General features: G+C 45.6%; 1 protein-coding gene across 9 annotated transcripts in view; it reads left to right on the top strand.

Moving 5' to 3' along the window:
• The window catches only part of LOC129830323 (voltage-dependent L-type calcium channel subunit alpha-1D-like), a 91,517-nt gene that overhangs the window by 64,217 nt on the left and 3,566 nt on the right, over positions 1-23,734 (top strand). For 2 of the 9 annotated variants that reach the window (XM_055892816.1, XM_055892819.1), the window contains 20 exons: positions 263-369; positions 446-533; positions 743-850; positions 2,530-2,582; positions 2,747-2,893; positions 3,051-3,252; positions 3,424-3,582; positions 4,961-5,071; positions 5,293-5,376; positions 8,502-8,630; positions 8,772-8,837; positions 8,936-9,027; positions 9,180-9,339; positions 9,629-9,756; positions 10,642-10,738; positions 10,895-10,997; positions 11,464-11,565; positions 13,705-13,841; positions 19,160-19,276; positions 20,734-21,110. In XM_055892816.1, coding sequence (XP_055748791.1) covers positions 263-369; positions 446-533; positions 743-850; positions 2,530-2,582; positions 2,747-2,893; positions 3,051-3,252; positions 3,424-3,582; positions 4,961-5,071; positions 5,293-5,376; positions 8,502-8,630; positions 8,772-8,837; positions 8,936-9,027; positions 9,180-9,339; positions 9,629-9,756; positions 10,642-10,738; positions 10,895-10,997; positions 11,464-11,565; positions 13,705-13,841; positions 19,160-19,276; positions 20,734-21,110 — 2,567 coding nt within the window. Of the gene's footprint in view, positions 1-262; positions 370-445; positions 534-742; positions 851-2,529; positions 2,583-2,746; positions 2,894-3,050; positions 3,253-3,423; positions 3,583-4,960; positions 5,072-5,292; positions 5,377-6,387; positions 6,472-6,505; positions 6,596-7,815; positions 7,852-8,501; positions 8,631-8,771; positions 8,838-8,935; positions 9,028-9,179; positions 9,340-9,628; positions 9,757-10,641; positions 10,739-10,894; positions 10,998-11,463; positions 11,566-13,704; positions 13,842-19,159; positions 19,277-20,733; positions 21,111-22,437; positions 22,465-23,734 lie in introns of all 9 variants that reach the window. The other 7 variants (XM_055892811.1, XM_055892813.1, XM_055892812.1 and 4 more) reach the window with 7 other exon arrangements.

Raw genomic sequence — 23,734 nt, 5'->3', positions numbered from 1 at the left:
GAGGGTTAGGGTTAGGATTAGGGGTTAAAGGGTAGGTTTAGGGTTAGGGTTAGATTTTTGGGGTTATGGTCAGGGTTGGGTTCAGGGTTAATGGGAATCAATTGTTTGTCCCCACAAGGTTAGATAAACAAGACGGTGTGTGTTTGTCTGCCTGCCCACGTCTATGTCACCGACAGTTATGGCTAAAGCTATTGTGTCTAGTAAGGGACAGCCCAGTGTATATGTTCAGGATATCTGACGCCGGTATCTCTGTGCTCTCCAGATGACAGCGTTTGGGGCTTTCCTCCATAAAGGAGCCTTCTGCAGGAACTACTTCAACCTGCTGGACCTACTGGTGGTGGGAGTCTCTCTGGTGTCCTTCGGCATTCAGTACGTAACCAATCCATCCATCCACCAATCAAGCAACCAACCAATGTGGTCATAACAGTCTCTGTTTGGTGTTCAGGTCGTCCGCCATCTCGGTGGTGAAGATCCTGCGTGTGCTGAGGGTGCTGCGGCCCCTGAGGGCCATCAACAGAGCCAAGGGCCTCAAGGTGAGACAGGGGTCCAGTGGGCCACAGTGGAACAACTGTTTAACAACGCACCCAGAGAAAACCAGTTCTAACTAGCACACTTCCACAAGGGAACCGGCCGCTGAAATCCCCTGCAAATCATCATGCTAAGGGTAGAGGGTTCAATGAGGTTGATTCGTCCCTGACCTTTTCTCTCTCGTCTCCTCTGTTTTTGACCCCTGACCCTGCAGCATGTGGTCCAGTGTGTATTTGTGGCCATCAGGACCATTGGTAATATCATGATCGTCACCACGCTGCTACAGTTCATGTTCGCCTGCATAGGAGTGCAGCTCTTCAAGGTACCTACCTCCATTGTAGTATGACGGAATGAGTGTTGTGTGTGCAATTCATTATACAGTTGAAGTCAGAAGTTTACATACACCTTAGCCAAATACATTTAAACTCAGTTTTTCACAATTCCTGACATTTAATCCCAGTAAGAATTCCCTGTATTTGGTCAGTTAGGATAACCACTTTATTTTAAGAATGTGAAATGTCAGACAGAAGGATTTATTTCAGTTTTTATTTATTTCATCACATTCCCAGTGGGTCAGAAGTTTACATACACTCAATTAGTATTTGGTAGCATTGCTTTTAAATTGTTTAACTTGGGTCAAACGTTTGGGTAGCCTTCCACAAGCTTCCCACAATAAGTTGGGTGAATTTTGGCCCATTCCTCCTGACAGAGCTGGTGCCCACAAATGTTCTATAGGATTGAGGTCAGGGCTTTGCGATGGCCACTCCAATACCTTGACTTTGTTGTCCTTAAGCCATTGTGCCACAACTTTGGAAGTATGCTTGGGGTCATTGTCCATTTGGAAGACCCATTTGTGACCAAGCTTTAACTTCCTGACTGATGACTTAAGATGTTGCTTCAATATATCCACATAATTATCCTACCTCATGATGCCATCTATTTTGTGTAGTGCACCAGTCCCTCCTGCAGCAAAGCACCCCCCACAACATGATTTTGCCACCCCCGTGCTTCACGGTTGGGATGGTGTTCTTCGGCTTGCAAGAATCCCCCTTTTTCCTCCAAACATAACGATGGTCATTATGGCCAAATAGTTCTACTTTTGTTTCATTAGACCAGAGGACATTTCTCCAAAAAGTATGATCTTTGTCACCATGTGCAGTTGCAAACTGTAGTCTGGCTTTTTTTATGGCGGTTTTGGAGCAGTGGCTTTTTCCTTGCTGAGTGGCCTTTCAAGTTATGTTGATATAGGACTTGTTTTACTGTGGATATAGATACTTTTGTACCTGTTTCCTCCATCATCTTCACAAGGTCCTTTGCTGTTGTTCTGCGATTGATTTGCACTTTTCGCACCAAAGTATGTTCATCTCTAGGAGACAGAAAGCGTCTTCTTCCTGAGCGGTGTGACGGCTGCGTGGTCCCATGGTGTTTATACTTGAATATTATTGTTTGTACAGCTGAACGTGGTACCTTCAGGTGTTTTGAAATTGCTCCCAAGGATGAACCAGACTTGTGGAGGTCTACAAATTTTTTTTGAGATCTTGGCTGATTTCTTTTGATTTTCCCATGTAGTCAAGCAAAGAGGCACTGAGTTTGAAGGTAGGCCTTGAAATACATCCACAGGTACATCTCCAATTGACTCAAATGATGTCAATTAGCCTATCAGAAGCTTCTAAAGCCATGACATAATTTTCTGGAATTTTCCAAGCTGTTTAAAGGCTGAGTGTATGTAAACTTCTGACCCACTGGAATTGTGATACAGTGAATGATAAGTTAAATAATCTGTCTGTAAACAATTGTTGGAAAAATTACTTGTCATGCACAAAGTAGATGTCCTACCCGACTTGCCAAAACTATAGTTCGTTAACAAGAAATTTGTGGAGTGGTTGAAAAACAAGTTTTAATGACTCCAACCTAAGTGTATGTAAACTTCCGACTTCAACTGTATGTGTGTGGTAGTGTGTGATAGAATAGCAGCTGTTAATCTTCTGTTCTCTCGCTCAGGGCAAGTTCTATCGCTGCACAGACGAGGCCAAGTCCAGCCCGGAGGAATGCAAGTGAGTTGGATTGCTCTCCATTTTTTCCCTCCCTGCACTATGCCGGATACAATTGTAAGCTTACCATTATGTGTGTGTGTGTGCATATGTCTGTATGTTAATGTGTCACACAGATATGTCAATCTGTGTGTAAAAGTGTAACTTCTTCTTCTCTCCTCGTGTAGAGGCACATACATCCTGTATAAGGATGGCGACACAGTGTTGCCTGCGGTCAGGGAGAGGATCTGGTACAACAGTGACTTCAACTTTGACAACGTCCTCATGGCCATGATGGCTCTGTTCACCGTCTCTACGTTTGAAGGCTGGCCTGCGTAAGAGCCTCTCACAGATGCACACACACACGCACGCGCACACACACACGCGCAGCGAAAGCGTACGCGAACATACACACTCCTACGTATGCGTATCCAGACGTTCACTTTGACGAAGCGTCTCCCTGATTAGTGCGCGTTTGTTTCTGTGGCGCAGTCTGCTGTACAAGGCCATCGACTCCAACAGAGAGAATATGGGTCCCATCTACAACTACCGCGTGGAGATCTCCATCTTCTTCATCATCTACATCATCATCATCGCCTTCTTCATGATGAACATCTTTGTCGGTTTCGTCATCGTCACCTTCCAGGAGCAGGGAGAGAAAGAGTACAAGAACTGTGAGCTGGACAAAAACCAGGTAAGAGCCGTGTGTGTGTGTGTGTGTGTGTGTGTGTGTGTGTGTGTGTGTGTGTGTGTGTGTGTGTGTGTGTGTGTGTGTGTGTGTGTGTGTGTGTGTGTGTGTGTGTGTGTGTGTGTGTGTGTGTGTGTGTGTGTTTGATTAACTCTGTGTTCTCTCTACCCTCTCTAGCGTCAGTGTGTAGAGTATGCTCTGGTCGCTCGTCCACTGCGGAGGTACATCCCTAAGAACCCCTACCAGTATAAGTTCTGGTATGTGGTTAACTCCACTGGCTTTGAGTACGTCATGTTCGTTCTCATCATCCTCAACACACTGTGTTTGGCGATCCAGGTGAGTCCCTACTGCCAGCCCTCAATAGCCCTATATATGCCTCTATAGCCATATATAGACCTGTATATGACTGTATAGCCCTCTATAGCCCTGTATATGCCTATATAGCCCTTTGTAGCTCTAAATAGCCCTCTATATCCCTCTATATGCCTATATAGCCCTCTATAGCTCTAAATAGCCCTATATTGCCCTCTATATGCATATATAGCCCTTTATATATATAAATAGCCCTCTATATGCCTGTATAGCCCTATATAGCTCTAAATATCCCTATATAGTCCTCTATATGCCTATATAGCCCTCTATAGCTCTAAATGACCCTATATAACCCTCTATATGCCTATATAGCCCTCTATAGCGCTAAATAGCACTAAATAGCCCTATATAGCCCTTTATATGCCTATATAGCCCTATATAGCTCTAAATAGCCCTCTATATGCCTACATAGCCCTCTATAGCTCTAAGTAGTCCCCTGTATCCCTCTATATGCCTATATAGCTCTAAATAGCCCTCTATATGCCTATATAGCCCTCTATAGCTCTAAATAGCCCTCTATATGCCTATATAGCCCTCTATAGCTCTAAATAACCCTCTATAGCTCCAAATAACCCTCTATATGCCTATATAACCCTCTATATGCCTATATAGCCCTCTATAGTTCTAAATAGCCCTCTATATGCCTATATAGCCCTCTATAGCTCTAAATAGCCCTCTATATGCCTATATAGCCCTCTATAGTTCTAAATAGCCCTCTATATGCCTATATAGCCCTCTATAGCTCTAAATAGCCCTCTATATGCCTATATAGCCCTCTATAGCTCTAAATATCCCTCTATATGCCTGTATAGCCCTCTATAGTTCTAAATAGCCCTCTGTATGCCTATATAGCCCTCTATAGTTCTAAATAGCCCTCTATATGCCTATATAGCCCTCTATATGCCTATATAACCCTCTATATGCCTATATAGCCCTCTATAGCTCTAAATAACCCCATATATCCCTCTATATGCCTATATAGCCCTCTATATGCCCATATGGCCCTATATAGCCCTCTATATGCCCATATGGCCCTATATAGCCCTCTATATGCCTATATAGCCCTCTATAGCTCTAAATAGCCCTCTATAGTCCTCTCTCTGTCCTCTCTCTATGTCTGGGTCTATTTCTCTGTCACTCTATGTCCTTCTGTGTATCTCTGTGTTCTGTGACATTTTGTCAGACTCGTTAACTCATATATATATATATATATATATATATATATATATATATATGTCTGTACCTCAGTCCCATCTCATCATCCTTCTTTCTGTTCTCCAATGCCCCTTTCTCTCTCTTCCTCCGACCCCCTCTCTCTCTCCCTCTCTCTCCATTTCCTCAGCACTATGGCCAGTCCCACCAGTTCAATTACGCCATGGACGTCCTCAACATGGTCTTCACTGGCGTCTTCACCGTGGAGATGATCCTCAAACTGATTGCCTTCAGACCCAGGGTGAGTCAGGCCTGCCTCTCAGCTTGCATCATAGACCAGTTAATTCACCCCTCTCACTCCTCTCATCCCCCTGTCCTTCTGTCAAGCATTTCCCTCTGTAGTATTGACCTTAACACCCCCCCCCCCGCTCACCCTTTCCCTCTCTACTTCTTACCCTCCACTGACCATCCTACCCCTCTCCCTACCTCCCCCTGTGGTGCGCACTGTACCCTGGCCTGTAGGGGTATTTTGGAGACGCCTGGAACGTCTTCGATGCCCTGGTGGTGATCGGCAGCGTAGTCGACATCATTCTCAGTCAGGTAGATGTGAGTATTGTAATAGACCTGCCCTCCTCTCTGCCTCCTCTCTTCCTTCCTTCCTTCCTTCCTTGCCTCCCTCACCTTTTTCTAGACTCACTCCTAAAGCCAGTCTGTTGGCTCCTTGGCCTGGTGTGGAAACTCTGTCAGGGCTGGTCACCCATAGGTCTTGATCAGGGTTCCCCAACTGGCGTCACGGCCCGCGGATGTTTTTTTTTTGTCCCCATGTTCTCTGAGCAAAAAAAAACGAAATGTATTTGTATTTTTGTTTTTGGCATCTTCATTTTTGGACATAAAAATAAAGTAAAAAAAACAGGAAATCAACTCCAAGGGATTTGTATTTGGGAAATCTGTTTCTAAGTACTACCACTCATAATAGAGGCACACGTGATCATATACATCTGTACGCAAGGTTTGAAATGATTATGTTTTAGTCAAATATTATATCTGTTTGGGCTTCTTGCGGTCAATTTGCAGTCTACAAATGATTTGGAAATATGTTCCGGCCCCCCGACCGACCGCTCAAGAAAAAAACGTCCCGCGACTGAATTTAGGAGATGATCCCTGGTCAGGACTGGTGTTGGGTCTAGGTCTATGGTGGTCAGCTACTCAGCACTGTGTAGGCACTGTATCAGTGAGAAACGTATAATATCTCAGAGGGTTGTAGAGGGCTCATAACAGATCATAGTCAGAAGAACTTCTTTCACTGTTTCATATGTATAAGTTGGGCTACTTAGAGGCATGCATTACAGAAGCCTGCTGAGGGGAGAACGGGCTCATGACAATGGCTGGAATGGAGTTTATGGAATGGTATCAAACACTATGAGCCCGTCCTCCCCAATTAAGGTACCACCGGCCGCTTTGTATTCTCACAGACAGTGCCACTCAGCCGCTTATTCTACGTCTTGCTGTATTCTTTCATGTCTTAACTCATGTGTATTTTCACATATCTCTATCCTTCTCTTTCTCTCTTTCTGCTTCTGTTCTCTTCTCTTTGTGTCCGTGGGCTGGCGCTTACAGCACTATTTCGCTGATGCATGGAACACGTTTGATGCCTTAATTGTTGTCGGTAGCGTCGTTGACATTGCAATCACAGAGATCAATGTAAGTAGCCGTCTTCACGTCACTTGTCCTGTAGCACTATTGGAGGGAATGCCTTGCAATGACATCAGGGCTACATTCAAGATCTCAAAATTGTTTCACGTCCCAGACATGTTCGTTAACTATGGTAGGTAGCTCTTCAGAAAGTTGTTGCTCTATCTAGCTGTTTAGTAGCATTGATCATCGTGAATGCAACCCTATGATCCCTGGAGATCAAAATGTGGTATGTGATGTCTATAAATGTGATGACAACAGATTTATACGATTCTATAATGATAGGATAGTTTTGAAACACTCTAAGGCAGCGGTATTCAAAGTCGGGGTCACTGGGGCGTTGCAGCGAGGCCAAAAAAGATACAAATAAACTTTTATTTGAAGAAAAATGACTAAATATTAACAGTACAGATTATTGTATGGGACAATATATCAAAGTTGAAAAATGTAATTGAGTAAATGTATTGATTGGTTTCTTTTCATTTTGATAAGAGGGATGAAAGTTTTTTTTTAACGTAAAAATCTAAATGTACCGATTTTTAAGGTTGTGTCATTAGATTTGGGGTGTGGTGGGTTCGCCAGAAGTTCAAGTGGAAAAGAATTGGGTCCCCCGCTGAAGAAGTTTGAATACCGCTGCTCTAAGGGTTATTGCAATGCCTCCCTCCAATATGATATCTAGAATAGTGACCCATGCTTGGTGCTGTTCTGTAACTGTGTGTCATCGTGAAGTTTGTGTGGCTCTGTCTTTTCTTCTGTTCGGAACAAAAATCTACACACACATACACAAAAAACACAGTGTCTTACCTACATGGTAAGTAAGCTAAGTGAAACTATATTATTCTATTAGTCAGGTTAGTCCTCTTGTAACATACTCTCATAAATGTGTTTGACCAGTGAGTGACAATCACACTGGATATTTACTTCAATGATTGAAATATTCAACCAAGTTCGTATTTGTGGGACCCACTCGTTATCTGGTACAGGTCAAAGTTTTCTTTCTTCACCTGTGTAGAATTGAATGGCACGTTTTATGTACCCAACGTGCTACTGTGGTCATACTGTGCTAAGTTATTGTGATTCTGCTTTGCATGAGAGGCAAAGATGATGGTGTCCGGTCGACACTGTTGCTTATTGTAACATGTCTGTTCTGGATGTTTTCTGATTCCCGAGCTGTATTAAAGAAGTTCCGATCATATTTTGCTGGGTTGATTGAATCGACGATGAAGAAATGTTATGACATTGTGAAGCAGTTAAGTCATTAGGCCAATAACAATGACTAATTGATGACATCAGTGATATGAGTGATGAAGCAGTCAAGTTGTTAGTAGTTAACCCAGGCTTTTTGGTCTCAAGGCCCTGCCAGTGGTGAAGGTGATTGTGGAGCCAGTGGTAAGAAGCCCCTCCCACTACCCCACTCTTCCTCATCGTCGTTGTCGTTGTCATCGTCTCAGCACAGAGCTGTTTCTGTTGTCAGTCATGTCGTCACGTTCGTTTGGAATGAAATATGTTCTGAATGATATTCTTTAGTGAGGATTTCATGTCTTGCCTGTTTTGTGGCCCGGTACCATAAACAAGATCAGTTCTGATTTGGGATCTTGTTTGTGTTGATAGTCGTCTCATTATCAGTCTTTTGTTGTGTCCCTTTGTTCATGTTTGACCTGGGATCGCGTAGATGCTGTGGTTTTGCTTGTGTCTTAAGCAGTCATCCAACGAAGCGTGTGTCTGGACATTCCCGCCGAGTCTGGAGACACGTCCCTGTATGACTCCTAGGAGTGGGGACACTTGTATGTATGTGTATGTATGTGGCTGTGTATGCATTGTATTCACACAAGTCAAGGACTGTTGCACGTTCCTCTACCTGAATGCGTACACACGTGCACTGATGTGCACCCCCACACACACACACACAAACTGCGTGTTGATCTCTGGCCTGCTCCTAGCAGCACCATCAGTCCTATGGAGGTTCCACCTCCTGTCTCCTGTCTCCTCTCTCTTTCTCTCTCTCTGTCTCTCTCTCTGTCTCTGTCTCTGTGTCTCAGAACACAGAGGACAGCGCTCGCATCTCCATCACATTCTTCCGCTTGTTCCGAGTCATGCGATTGGTCAAGCTGCTCAGCAGAGGGGAGGGCATCCGAACGCTCCTGTGGACCTTCATCAAGTCCTTCCAGGTGAGAGAATAATCCACCCGGGGCGACAGCGGAGTCATACGGGTCAGACTGTAACCGTACAGGTGAAGGTGCACCTTCTCTTCCTGAGTCTGAACACACTCCTGAAATGGTCGTTTCTCTCTCTTTTGCATTCCTTCCTAGGCTCTTCCCTATGTTGCCCTCCTGATAGCCATGTTGTTCTTCATCTACGCTGTTATCGGAATGCAGGTAACTGACAAACATTTCTCTTTGAATTGACACTACGATTAGCTTTATCTCCAGGACTTGCAGGTTTCTTCCTAACACACTGTGTTTGTTTGTTCCAGGTGTTCGGAAAGATCGCCATGGTAGACGGCACACGGATAAACCACAACAACAACTTCCAGACCTTTCCTCAAGCTGTCCTGATGCTCTTCAGGTGCGTGTGCGACTAGTTTGCGTATTATGTGTCATCATATTGTGGTGTGCTAGGGACACGTTTGGCGTCAGATCAAACGTGCGCGCGTGCGGTAATGGATGGTGAGTAGTTGTGATTGTGTTGGGGTTATAATGTGACTTGAATGTTCTCAGGTGTGCTACAGGCGAGGCGTGGCAGGAGATCATGCTGGCATGTCTGCCAGGGAAGCTGTGTGACTCCGAGTCAGACTACAACCCCGGAGAGGAGAGAACCTGTGGCAGCGGATTCGCCGTCATCTACTTCATCAGCTTCTACATGCTCTGCGCCTTCCTGGTATACACACACATACACACAGTATGTAGACACACACACACACACACAAAGTCTTGTACAGCTAACCTCGTGGAGACACACAATTCAGTCCCATTCAAAATCCTATTTACACTAACCTTAACCCTAACCCAAAAACCTAACCTTAACTCTAAATGTAATTCTAACCCTAACACTAATTCTAACCTTAATCCTAAACAACCTAGAAATAGCATTTGACCTCGTGGGGACTTCTGGTCCCCACAAGAATAGTTAAACATGTCCACTGAGTGTTTTACTGCCTCTGTTTCAGATCATCAACCTGTTTGTGGCTGTCATCATGGACAACTTTGACTATCTGACGCGTGATTGGTCCATTCTGGGCCCTCACCACCTGGATGAGTTTAAAAGGATCTGGTCTGAGTACGACCCTGAGGCTAAGTGAGTCTGCATTAACATCTGGACATACAGGGCACGCACACACACAGTGGTGGGAAAAGTACTCAATTGTCATACTTGAGTAAAAATAAAAATACCTTCATAGAAAATGACTCAAGTAAAAAGTGAAAGTCACCGAGTAAAATATTACTTGGGTAAAAGTATCTGGTTTTAAATGTACTTAAGGAATTAAAAAAAAGGTGCTATCTAGAACCTAAAAGGGTTCTTCAGCTGTCCCCATAGGAGAACCCTTTGAAGAACCCTTGTTGGTTCCAGGTAGAACCCTTATGGTTCCAAGTAGATATATTAAAACCAGACAGATTTTTTTTGTAAATGTATTGACAGTTAAGGGGACATTCAAACACTCAGACATCATTTACAAACGCAGTATTTGTGTTTAGTGAGTCCGCCAGATCAGAGGCAGTAGGGATGACAACATGCTAAATTGATAAGTGTGAATTGAATTGGACTATATTGCTGTCCTGCCTGAGCATTCGAAATGTAACAAGTATTTTGGGGTATCAGGGAAAATATATGGGAGTAAAAAGTACATATTTTCTTTATGAATGTAGTGAAGTAAAAGTTGTCAAATATATAAATAGTAAAGTACAGAAAAACACACACACACACACACACACACACACACACACACACACACACACACACACACACACACACACACACACACACACACACACACACACACACACACACACACACACACACACACACACACACACACACACACCTGCAGTCATTCATCTACATTAGTTCTCACTGTGTTGTTTCTGTATTTGGTGTTGCTGTCGGGAGTGTGTTGCTGTCGGGAGTGTGTTGCTGTCAGGAGTGTGTTGCCGCCTTCAGCGTTGGTGTTTCTGTCTCTTTCAGGGGCAGGATAAAGCATCTGGATGTGGTTACCTTGCTGAGACGCATCCAGCCTCCTCTCGGCTTCGGCAAGCTGTGTCCACACAGAGTGGCCTGCAAGGTGTGCTTACGCACCCACACAAACACACACAGTGTATTCAACACACAGCACAAACACTACACACGTTACACACACATTTTACACGAGGTGTTCATTTTTGTGGGCTCAACCTTGCCCTGGTTAACTCACACGTTGCATAACCGTAACTCCTTTCAGAGATTGGTTGCCATGAACATGCCCCTGAACAGTGATGGCACGGTCATGTTTAACGCCACCCTGTTTGCCTTGGTGAGGACCGCTCTGAAGATCAAGACCGAAGGTGAGCAGTGCGGTCATCGCAGCACCAGCTGCTGTGGACATTCACCTTTGAGGATAGGCGAGCGTGGCATAGCCTAGCGGTTAGAGCGTTGGGTCAGTAACCGAAAGGTTGCAAGATCGAATCCCAGAGCTGACGAGGTAAAAATCTGTCGTTCTGCCCCTGAACAAGGCAGTTAACCTGCTGTTCCTAGGCCGTCATTGAAAAGAAGAATTTGTTCGTAACTGACTTGCCTAGTTAAATAAAGGTAAAAAAATGACACTACCTTTTTATAGTAGGGGATTTAGTACTGCCTGTAGCCACAAGAGGGTGCTGCTGGGAGCTGACACAGTGACAATGTCTGAATGAGGACGCACAGTCGTCATACAGTTTCTCAGAATGTTCTGTACTCAAAATACTCTTATACAGTGGCCCGCTAAATGGCTGGTTTGATTGGTCCAAAAACATTATCGAATGTTTGATTTCCTAGGCAACCTGGAGCAGGCCAATGAGGAGTTGCGAGCGGTCATCAAGAAGATCTGGAAGAGGACCAGCATGAAGCTGCTGGACCAAGTGGTGCCCCCTGCTGGCGGTCAGTAGAATGGCTCCAGCCTCTGTGACGTCTGTCTCCACTAACTGGACGGTAGATGTAGCGTTACCTCATGGCTAGCCTGGCTACAGAGATGTGGCAGACTGCCCTGCGCACCCACACTCATTTGGTATGAACACGTTAAACATACAAATGTGCTGTGCAGACGCACATGCATAAGCAGTGGTATTGCTTATGCACTGTGTGTGTGAGGTCAGGGTGGCAACCCTATACTCCAGGCTGACCCGCGACAAAGCTTTCCCTCAGCAGTGGTATTACACACAATACATTCATGGGACTTGTTGCATAGAGGTACATGGATCGCTAACAGCATAGGTTATTAGCAGTCCCACATTAAGGATCAACTCATTCATTGACATTAGTGATCCATTGTAATGCTGACCTTCTAGTGAAACAGTTTGCGTAGACTAATTATTGACAGGCAACTCTTCCTGTTTTCATGTGTCAATAGCCGTTAAAGCCTAGTCGTTTGACCACAGATAAGAGCAGGATCAGATAGAGGAGCAGACAGTCACTTCAGTTCAGAGGAACTCACCTTATCTGACTCTTATCTTTCCATCCATACCGAGTGAGCTCATATCAAAGGTCAAATAGGGGGTGCTTCTATAAGTCTGTAACCTGTACAAGTGTGTGGTGTGAAATGGAAATGTTTTTTGTTTTGTTGCATACCCCGCTCCCCCTGCGACACCCTCAGAGAGTGGGGTCACAGCCAGGGATCGGCCAATATTGACAGCGACCCTGAAAATGCTCACTGCAGCCTGACTCCCTATTGATAGTCAGGCCAGGTTCAATCTGATATGGCACCCTATTCACTTTCTTGTGCACTTAGTAGTGTTCTTTATAGGAAGGGAGGGAATAGGATTCCGGTTAGGACGCGGACTCACAGCACCCATGTGTTTCTGTGCAATGCCATGCTCAACTGTTTTGCTGTGTGTTCTTTTGTTGTCTCCCACTTGGTTGTCCTGAGCCGTACTGTCCTAAACAGTCTATCGTGCCATGCTGTGCTGGTGTTGACCAACCTGTGATGTTTTCACTGTTCTCTAGTTTGCTACAACCCACCCATATTCGTCGTATTCATTTTATTTTCCTAGTTGTCATTTGCTGCACTATGCTTTGTGCTTTGGCTCTGATGCTTTGGCTCTGATGCTTGGCTTGTTCTAGCACTGCATGCTCTGCTATAACTACTAACTCGTCTTGATCTCTCTCTCTTTCTGGCTAATCTTTTCTTCTCCACAGCTTTCCCTCCTCCTCTCCCTCCTCTTCCCTAGTCTCTTTCTCTCTCTCTGCCATCCGGAATTTCCTGCAGCAGTTCCGTTTTTGGCCGGTGGCATGAAACTATTGTTGCCGCTCTCTCCTGTGCCTTGTGTCCCCAGTCTGCTTACTAGCTAGCTGAGTGACACAGACCGCTGCTTCCTCTGTTCTCTACTGCTTCCCTGGCCTGCACGTCGCTTTTCACAGCTTAGATATACTAGTCTCTCTGCTGTATTGTCTTCTTGTTAGATGCTTCTTAACTGTGGCGGTATCCCTGTACTGTAGCTAGCTACGCCTTAGGTAATAACAGCAGTGCTGTAGTTGGATGTGTAGCTAGCTGTGTGGTAGACTTTAGAGAGATGTGATTGTGAATATAAGGTTGTGGCTGTATTGAGTTGAGGCTAGTGTCTCTTTGTTGTTTACAATTCTACGTTTCAGATCTGTTCATATTTTGATAATGCCACAGATGCTCTCTAGTGGGTAGAGCTGCTGCAGTTGTTTTGAGAGGACTGGTGTGCTGATGTTTCGCTGGCTGTTTCTGTTGGCTGTCTGTCAGAAGGTCAGGCCTGTGCTCGGCTATGTTCTCTGTCACCACAGATCCAGGTCCAGGAAGAGAGCTGAGAAGCCGCTGACGCTGTCACACTAGTCTGGTAGAAACTGAACTGCAGTGTAGTGCTTGGTTAAAGTCCCATTTTGTTTTCAGCATTTTTTATTTAATATTTGATACGTTATATGCCACAGACTGCTTTGCACAAAGCTCAGGGATCCCTAAAAAGTCAGCTACGGTGCCTAAGAATGATGGATAATACGGTGAGTGATGGCGTGGTGCGCTGGTGACAGTGGAGGCGTTTGTGTGGTCTGTTCACTCAGATGATGAGGTAACCGTGGGGAAGTTCTATGCCACCTTCCTGATACAGGACTACTTCAGGAAATTCAAGAAACGCAAAGAGCAAGGCCTGGTGGAAATAAACTCATTCACCAGCCTGAACTCCACCATCGCCCTCCAGGTGAGTCTCAACTTCTGTACTGGACTGTACCATTTTACCTCCTCTAGGGTTGTAAACACTAACAAAATTCCACTATTATGGCCAATATGTATGTAACGCAAGTCAATATTTTTCAACTGCAGCTCAAGTTGAAGTCGGAAGTTTACATACACCTTAGCCAAATATATTTAAACTCAGTTTTTCACAATTCCTGACATTTAATCCAAGTAAAAATCCCCTCTTTTAGGTCAGTTGGGATCATATTTTAAGAATATGAAATGTCAGAATAATAGTAGAGAGAATTATTTATTTCAGCTTTTGTTTCTTTCATCACATTCCCAGTGGGTCAGAAGTTTACATACACTCAATTAGTATTTGGTAGCATTGCCTTTAAAATTGTTTAACTTGGGTCAAACGTTTCAGGTAGCCTTCCACAAGCTTCCCACAATAAGTTGGGTGAATTTTGGCCCATTCTTGCTGACAGAGCTGGTGTAACTGAGTCAGGTTTGTAGGCCTCCTTGTTCGCACACACTTTTTCAGTTCTACCCACAAATTTTCTATAGGACTGAGGGCTTTGTGATGGCCACTCCAATACCTTGACTTTGTTGCCCTTAAGCCATTTTGCCACAAATTTGGAAGTATGCTTGGGGTCATTGTCCATTTGGAAGACCCATTTGCTACCAAGCTTTAACTTCCTGACTGATGTTGCTTCAATATATTCACAGAATTATCCATCCTCATGATGCCATCTATTTTGTGAAGTGCACCAGTCCCTCCTGCAGCAAAGCACCCGCACAACATGATGCTGCTACCCCCGTGCTTCACGGTTGGGATGGTGTTCTTCGGCTTGCAACCCTCCCCTTTTTTCCTCCAAACATAACGATGGTCATTATGGCCAAACGGTGCTATTTTTGTTTCATCAGACCAGAGGACATTTCTCCAAAAAGTACGATCTTTGTCCCCATGTGCAGTTGCAAATCGTAGTCTGGCTTTTGTATGGAGGTTTTGGAGCAGTGGCTTCTTCCTTGCTGAGCGACCTTTCAGGTAATGTCGATATAGGACTCGTTTTACTGTGGATACAGATACTTTTGTACCTGTTTCCTCCAGCATCTTCACAAGGTCCTTTGCTGTTGTTCTGGGATTGATTTGCACTTTTCGCACCAAAGTACGTTCATCTCTAGGAGACAGAACGCGTCTCCTTCCTGAGCGGTAAGACGGCTGCGTGGTCCCATGGTGTTTATACTTGTCACGCCCTGGCCTTAGTATTCTTTGTTTTCTTTATTATTTTAGTTAGGTCAGGGTGTGACATGGGGAATGTTTGTGTTTTATCGGTTTTGAGTGGTTATATGGTAAAGGGGGTGTTGGGTGTAGTGTATGGGTTTGTGTTGAGTGTATGTGTCTAGCTGTGTCTATGTTGGGTGTAGTTGTCTAGGAGAGAATGGTTGCCTGAATGGGTTCCCAATTAGAGACAGCTGATTTATGTTGTCTCTGATTGGGAGCCATATTTAAGGTAGCCATAGGCTTTCGTTTGAGGTGGGTAATTGTCTATGTTATACGTTTGTAGCCTGTGTGTGCACTACGTTTTATTAGCTTCATGGTCGTTTATTGTTTTGGTTAAGTTCGTAAGTGTTTTGTTTTCGTTTTGCCTTCTTCTAAAATAAAAGTAGATGGCTTATTTTCCAAATGCTGCGTTTTGGTCCGTCAATCCTCCACACGATCGTGACAGAATTACCCACCAATACAGGACCAAGCGGCATGTAAAGCGGCAACAGGACCCACCTACACAGGATTCTTGGACATGGGAGGAGATACTGGATGGTAAGGGGCCTTGGGCACAACCGGGAGAATATCGCCTTCCTCGTGAAGAGCTGGAGGCAGCTAAAGCCGAGAGGAGGCGATATGAGGAGGCAGCACGGAAACAAGGCTGGAAGCCCGTGAGTACAACCCAAAAATTTCTTGGGGGGGGGGGCTTAAAGGGAGTGTGGCGAAGTCAGGTAGGAAACCTGCGCCTACTCCCTGTACTTACCGTGGAGAGCGAGAGTACGGGCAGACACCGTGTTACGCAGTAGAGCGCACGGTGTCTCCTGTACGTGTGCATAGCCCGGTTCGGTACATTCCAGCTCCACGTATCGGCTGGGCTAGATTGAGCGTTGAGCCGTATGTCATGAAGCTGGCCCAACGCATCTGGTCACCAGTGCGTCTCCTCTGGCCGGCGTACATGGCACCAGCCTTATGCATGGTGTCCCCGGTTCGCCTACATAGCCCGGTGCGGGTTATTCCACCTCCCCGCACTGGTCAGGCGACGGGGAGCATACAACCAGGTAAGGTTGGGCAGGCTCAATGCTCAAGGGAGCCAGTACGCATGCACGGTCCGGTATTTCCGGCGCCACCTCCCCGCCCCTACCCAGTACCACCAGTGCCTCCTCCACGCACTAGCCCTATGGTGCGTGTCTCCAGCCCTTTACCACCAGTGCCTAAACCACGCACCAAGCCTCCTGTGTGTCCCCAGAGTCCTGTGCGTCCTGTTGCTGCTCCCCGCACTAGCCCTGAGATGCGTGTCCCCAGCCCGGTACCACCAGTTCCGGCACCATGCACCAGGCCTACAGTGCGCCTCAGCCGGCAAGAGTCTGCCGTCTGCACAGCGATGCCTGAACTGCCCGTCTGCCAAGCGCCATCTGAGCCATCCGTCTACCCAGCGCCATCTGAGTCATCCGTCTACCCAGCGCCATCTGAGCCATCCGTCTACCCAGCGCCATCTGAGCCATCCGTCTACCCAGCGCCATCTGAGCCATCCGTCTACCCAGCGCCATCTGAGCCATCCGTCTGCCCCGAGCCATTAGAGCCGCCCGTCTGTTCCGAGCCGTCAGAGCCGTTCGTCAGTCAGGAGCCGCTAGAGCCATTCGTCAGACAGGATCTGCCAGAGCCGCCAACCAGACAGGATCTGCCAGAGCCGCCAACCAGACAGGATCTGCCAGAGCCGCCAACCAGACAGGATCTGCCAGAGCCGCCAACCAGACAGGATCTGCCAGAGCCGCCAACCAGACAGGATCTGCCAGAGCCGCCAGCCAGCCATGTGCAGCCAGATCCGCCAGCAAACCATGTGCAGCCAGATCCGTCAGCCAGCCATGAGCAGCCAGATCCGTCAGCCAGCCATGAGCAGCCAGATCCGTCAGCCAGCCATGAGCAGCCAGATCCGTCAGCCAGCCATGAGCAGCCAGATCCGTCAGCCAGCCATGAGCAGCCAGATCCGTCAGCCAGCCATGAGCAGCCAGATCCGTCAGCCAGCCATGAGCAGCCAGATCCGTCAGCCAGCCATGGGCCGTCCCTCAGTCCGGAGCTGCAGTCCCTCAGTCCGGAGCTGCCCCTTATCCTGGTGCTGCCCCTTATCCTGGTGCTCTCCCTTATCCTGGTGCTCTCCCTTATCCTGGTACTGCCCCTTAGTCCGGAGCTGCCCCTTAGTCCGGAGCTGCCCCTTAGTCCGGAGCTGCCCCTTAGTCCGGAGCTGCCCCTTAGTCCGGAGCTGCCCCTTAGTCCGGAGCTGCCCCTTAGTCCGGAGCTGCCCCTTAATTCAGTGGGGTTAATGTGGAGGGGGGTCATTTGGAGGAAGCTAAGGAGGTGGTTAGTGACTGTGGTGGGGTGGGGACCACGACCAGTGCCGGAGCCGCCACCGTGGAAGGAAGCCCACCCAGACCCTCCCCTAGACTGTGTGCTGGTGCGCCCGGAGTTCGCACCTTACGGGGGGGGTTATGTCACGCCCTGGCCTTAGTATTCTTTGTTTTCTTTATTATTTTAGTTAGGTCAGGGTGTGACATGGGGAATGTTTGTGTTTTATCGGTTTTGAGTGGTTATATGGTAAAGGGGGTGTTGGGTGTAGTGTATGGGTTTGTGTTGAGTGTATGTGTCTAGCTGTGTCTATGTTGGGTGTAGTTGTCTAGGAGAGTCTATGGTTGCCTGAATGGGTTCCCAATTAGAGACAGCTGATTTCTGTTGTCTCTGATTGGGAGCCATATTTAAGGTAGCCATAGGCTTTCGTTTGAGGTGGGTAATTGTCTATGTTATACGTTTGTAGCCTGTGTGTGCACTACGTTTTATTAGCTTCACGGTCGTTTATTGTTTTGGTTAAGTTCGTAAGTGTTTTGTTTTCGTTTTGCCTTCTTCTAAAATAAAAGTAGATGGCTTATTTTCCAAATGCTGCGTTTTGGTCCGTCAATCCTCCACACGATCGTGACAATACTCGCGTACTATTGTTTGTACAGATGAACATGGTACCTTCAGGCGTTTGGAAATTGCTCCCAAGGATGAACCAGACTTGTGGAGGTCTACAATTTTTTTTTCTGAAGTCTTGGCTGATTTCTTTTGATTTTCCCATGATGTCATGCAAAGAGGCACTGAGTTTGAAGGTAGGCCTTGAAATACATCCACAGGTACACCTCCAATTGACTCAAATGATGTCAATTAGCCTATCAGAACCTTCTAGAGCCATGACATAATTTTCTGGAATTTTCCAAGCTGTTTAAAGGCACAGTCAACTTAGTGTATGTACATTTCTGACCGACTGGAATTGTGAGACAGGCTAATTTACAGACAAATTATTTCACTATCAGAAGCTTCTAAAGTCATGACATAATTTTCTGGAATTTTCCAAGCTGTTTAAAGGCACTTAGTGTATGTAAACTTCTGACCCACTGAAATTGTGATACAGTGAAATAATCTGTCTGTAAACAATTGTTGGAGAAAAAAAAATTACTTCTGTCATGCACAAAGTAGATGTCGTAACCAACTTGCCAAAACAATAGTTTCTTAACAAGAAATTTGTGGAGTGGTTGAAAAACTAGTTTTAATGACTCCAACCTAAGTGTATGTAAACTTGCGATTTCAACTGTATCTGTACAACTCAAAAGATAATGACCTTTGAAACAACAACTGATGACATGACTTACAAACCCAAATATGGGTGCTATTTTAGTAAGATAATAACACATTGATAAGGGTAAACAATATGTAACTGCTAGTTAGCGATAAATCACACTGAGTAGTGCTTTGCCCAATCACCACAGGACATCGACAAAGCAGCAGGCCACTGCACCTGAACAAACAATGCCGCTTCTCTGGCCTGCACTTTGCTATTTCACCTCTGGCCATGCTTATAGCTGCAGACTATCCCTTTACTTATGAGAGATAAAGAGAACAGTGCTGTGCACACACCCCGCATTATCTATAGCTTTACAAAGCGCCTCGGTATGTCTGGTCTGAGGGTCTTTGTGTGTACAGTTCACATGTGTGTATCTCTGTGTTTGTGTTCCTGCCGGCGCTCAGCTGCTCTCTTGTCGTCATTGCAGGCCGGTCTCCGCACACTGCATGATATTGGGCCTGAAATCCGCCGAGTCATATCATGTGACCTGCAAGACGAGGGCCTTGTAGACATTAACGCAGAAGACGGCGACGAGATTTATAGGGTAAATCACTACACTTGCGGTTCTGGGGGGGGGGGGCCCTGTGACAACAATGTTGGACCCCCTTGTGGCCCCCCTAAATGTAGAGTATGAAATAAGTTTTACATAACAAATTTTTGCTATCTTTCTTTTTTTACATCCGTTATTAGACAGTGGCAACGCGGAATATGGTCTTTTGCCTGCTAATGTGAAGAAAACGATATGACAACAATAACGTCTAATGTAACCGGCCCCTCTAACAGTACAACTGGCCCCAGCGTGGCCCCCCCAGTTGAAATGGTCTAGAACCGCCACTGAATCACTGTCCCAGTTCATTCAATAAGCGAGGTTGATTTAGCTCATCCGACACGTTCAGTGGGCAGGGTTCGCTTTTTACAGCCAATGGAATGGTCTCGAACTCTGTTGTTGCTGGGTGCGCTAAATCAAGTGCCTATTAAAACAGGTCCTTTATTGGCCCACCGTTTGGGAAGAGCTTGCTTGCCTGTTAGGGACTGCATGTTCATAGTGTGCTTGTTAGCAGTAGGGGAAGTTTGCTGAGAGAGCTAGGTTACGTAAGCTTAAACCCACCCATGGCAGCTGTCATCAGGTTAATTGACTCATAACTAAATGTCAAGGATAGTTACGTTATCTTTAAACTTCTAGCAACCCAAAGGTTGCATGTTCGAATCTCATCATGGACAACTTTAGCATTTTAGCTAATTAGCCACCCTGCCACTGCAGTACTTACTACTTTTTAGCTACTTAGCATGTTAGCTAACCCATTCCCTGACCCTAACCTTAACCAAACATGACTCGTGACCCGGGTTCGCTTCCGGCTCCCTCCATTTGATACAATAACACTCATATTGCCTGTGAACCCAGAGCATGCAGATGACAGAGTTGTTCAACACAGTGGTTTTTAAAGGTGTAGGGGCGAGGGGACGACGTAAGTTAAACTGTTACATTGATGCTGTTGACCCGGATCACTGGTTGCTGCGGAAAAGGAGGAGGTCGAAAGGGGGGTGAGTGTAACGGATGTGAAATGGCTAGCTAGTTAGCGGGTGCGCGCTAGTAGCATTTCAATCAGTTACGTCACTTGCTCTGAGACTTAAGTAGGGTTTCCCCTTGCCCTGCAAGGGCCGCGGCTTTTGTGGAGCGATGGGTAACGACGCTTCGTGGGTGTCAGTTGTTGATGTGTGCAGAGGGTCCCTGGTTCGCGCCCGGGTCGGGGCGAGGGGACGACGTAAAGTTATACTGTTACAAAGGCAGTCCTCTTTCATAGCATGTTTAGCACAAACACGAAATGCACGGTTAATTTTATACCTTCATTATCTGTTGAACATCATTTAGTGAAGATTGGAATTAAGACCTCAATGACAAAGTGCCCCGCCACCAGGACAGATCCAAAACCATTGGTTAAGTTTAGTCACTGTTTATTATGGTCATTTGTACGGTCGGTTCTGACAGTGTTGTCTCTACAGAGGAACGGCGTGATCTTCTCCAACCACACCAATCACGTTAACGGGAACCACCGGGGTTCCGCCCACCAGACAAAGGTCACTCAGCGGCCCCTCCAGGTCCCTCCGCCTTCCTGCCACGCCTCCGGGGAGCCCTCCCAGGTCGGCTCTGAGGAGAGGGCAGGCGAACCCCACTGGTACAACTACTACTACCCCAAATCCCCCATATCCTCAAACGCCAACCTTAACAATGCCAACGTGCACCCTGTGCCCTCCCTGAACAACGGGGGGCAGCGCCGCTGTCTTCACCGTGACCACCCGTCCGCTAATGGGGCACCCTCTTCCAGCTCGCACCGCAAGATTGTTGACTTCGACACCCACACCACGGTCCAATCTGCAAGGTAACTTAAGATTCTTCTTTCTTGGCTCGGTCTCTCTGGTAAAAGAGGTCTTTTGAGGTCTCTTATTTATCTAGGCAAGTCAGTTAAGAACAAATTCTTAACTGACATCATTATATAAATGATGGCCTACCCCGGCCGACACTGGGCCTATTGTGCGCCGCCCTTTGCGACTCCCAATCACGGCCCAGTTGGGGTACAGCCTGGGATTGAACCAGGGTCTGTAGTGACTCCTCTAGCACTGAGATGCAGTGCCTTAGACCGCTGCACCACTTGGGATGAGCCCCCCCAAAAATATTATGGTTCTCTCCATCTTTAATGCAGTAGTCATTGAATGCTGGTAATGAACTAGTTGATTATTTTAGTTGTGATTTCATGTGTGATGAGCACACTGGTTACCTGCTTGCGTAATGCCTAGGAGCTGTGGAGCGCCAGTGTTGTAAAGTACTTAAGTAGTCCTTTAAAGTATTTTTACTTAAGTAGTTTTGGGGGGTATCTGTACTTTACTTTAATATTTATGACAACTTTTACTTTTACTTCACTACATTCCTAAAGAAAATAATGTACTTTTTACTCCATTTCACTGACACCCATAGAATGGATCTTTTCAGTACCGTTAATTCTTGCACCACTGGGGTCTCTATTCAATCTATCTAGCTGAAGCGTTACCGATTGCGCAATAGAAATGTAAAATAAATATCAGATTAAGCCGACATATGCAGCGTTCACCGTGAATGCTAACGCGGGAACATTGCCTTTCAGTTTCAATCACGCTGCAACGAGGAACTTCAGCGATACGGATTGAATAGAGCCAAAGAGGGGTTCATGTCAAAATCCGGGAATTGTGTGTATTTATCAGCAACACACACACACACACACACACACACACACACACACACACACACACACACACACACACACACACACACACACACACACACACACACACACACACACACACACACACACACACACACACACACTCCAGACCCATTCATTCATGACCACCTGGCCTCACCGCTCCCAGTTTCCCCTGTATCCATCCACCTACCTTTCTTATTCATCACAATACTTTATATCATCTGACCATCTCTTACTGCAGGTTGAATCATCACCAAATCTACTCTACACACGTATGATACATAGATAGTATGTTACCTGTGGTGTTATTTCTATGATGTTTCGCCCTTTTTTGGTGGTCATGTTTATTGTTTCATATGTCTCGGATTATTATTTCTGTTTGTCTCACATTACGGATTGTGTCTTGTCTTTGTCATTCACCTCCCTTGTCCCAAATGAAAATTCCCTTCCCCACCACTTGCTTGGACAGGAGGCGCTACTATGAGACCTACATTAGGTATGTGTATGAAACTACTGTATCACCCCTTAAAACTTCTTACGGCTGAGATCCCGTTAATGGGATCGACTTGACAACAGCCAGTGAAAGTGCAGGGCGCCAAATTCAAACAACAGAAATCTCATAATTAAAATTCCTCAAACATACAAGTATTTTACACCATTTTAAAGATAAACTAGTTGTTAATCCCACCACAGTGTCCGATTTCAAAAAGGCTTTACGACGAAAGCACACCATCTGTTTATGTTAGGTCAGTACCTAGTCACAGAAAAACACAGCCATGTTTCCAACCAAAGAGAGGAGTCACAAAAAGCAGAAATAGAGATAAAATGAATCACTAACCTTTGATGATCTTCATCAGATGACACTCATAGGACTTCATGTTACACAATACATGTATGTTTTGTTCGATAAAGTTCATATTTATATCCAAAAATCTTAGTTTACATTGGCGCGTTATGTTAAGTAATGTTTTGCCTCCAAAACATCCGGTGATTTTGCAGAGAGCCTCATCAATTTATAGAAATACTCATAATAAACATTGATAAAATATACAAGTGTTAGACATGGAACTTTAGGTAAACTTCTCCTTAATGCAACCGCTGTGTCAGATTTCAAAAAAACTTTACGGAAAAAGCACACCATGCAATAATCTGAGTACGGCGCTCAGACACAAAACCAAGCCATACAGGTACCTGCCATGTTGTGGAATCAACAGAAGTCAGAAATAGCATTATAAATATTCACTTACCTTTGATGATCTTCATCAGAATGCACTCCCAGGAATCCCAGTTCCACAATAAATGTTTGTTTTGTTCGATAAAGTCCATAATTTATGTCCAAATACCTCCTTTTTGTTTGCGCGTTTAGTTCAAAAATCCAAATTGATGACGCGCAGGCCAGATGAAAAGTCAAAAAATTCCATTACAGTTCGTAGAAACATGTCAAACGATGTATAGAATCAATCTTTAGGATCTTTTTAACATAAATCTTCAATAATGTTTCAACCGGAGAATTCCTTTGTCTTTAGAAACGAAAAGGAACGCAACTACCTCTCACGGGAGCGCGCCTGAGTGAGCTCATGGCACTCTGCCAGACACCTGGTTGAAACAGCTCTCATTTCCTCATCCTTCACAGTAGAAGCCTGAAACAAGGTTCTAAAGACTGTTGACATCTAGTGGAAGCCTTAGGAAGTACAATATGACCCTATAGACACTGTATATTGGATAGGCAAACCTAGAAACCTCAGATTTCCCACTTCCTAGTTGGA

The sequence above is a fragment of the Salvelinus fontinalis genome, chromosome 31 (assembly GCF_029448725.1).
Source record: "Salvelinus fontinalis isolate EN_2023a chromosome 31, ASM2944872v1, whole genome shotgun sequence".
Taxonomy (NCBI): Eukaryota; Metazoa; Chordata; class Actinopteri; order Salmoniformes; family Salmonidae; genus Salvelinus; species Salvelinus fontinalis.
The sequence above is the reverse complement of the archived record's forward strand: the minus strand, read 5'-3'. Positions and strand labels throughout refer to the sequence as shown.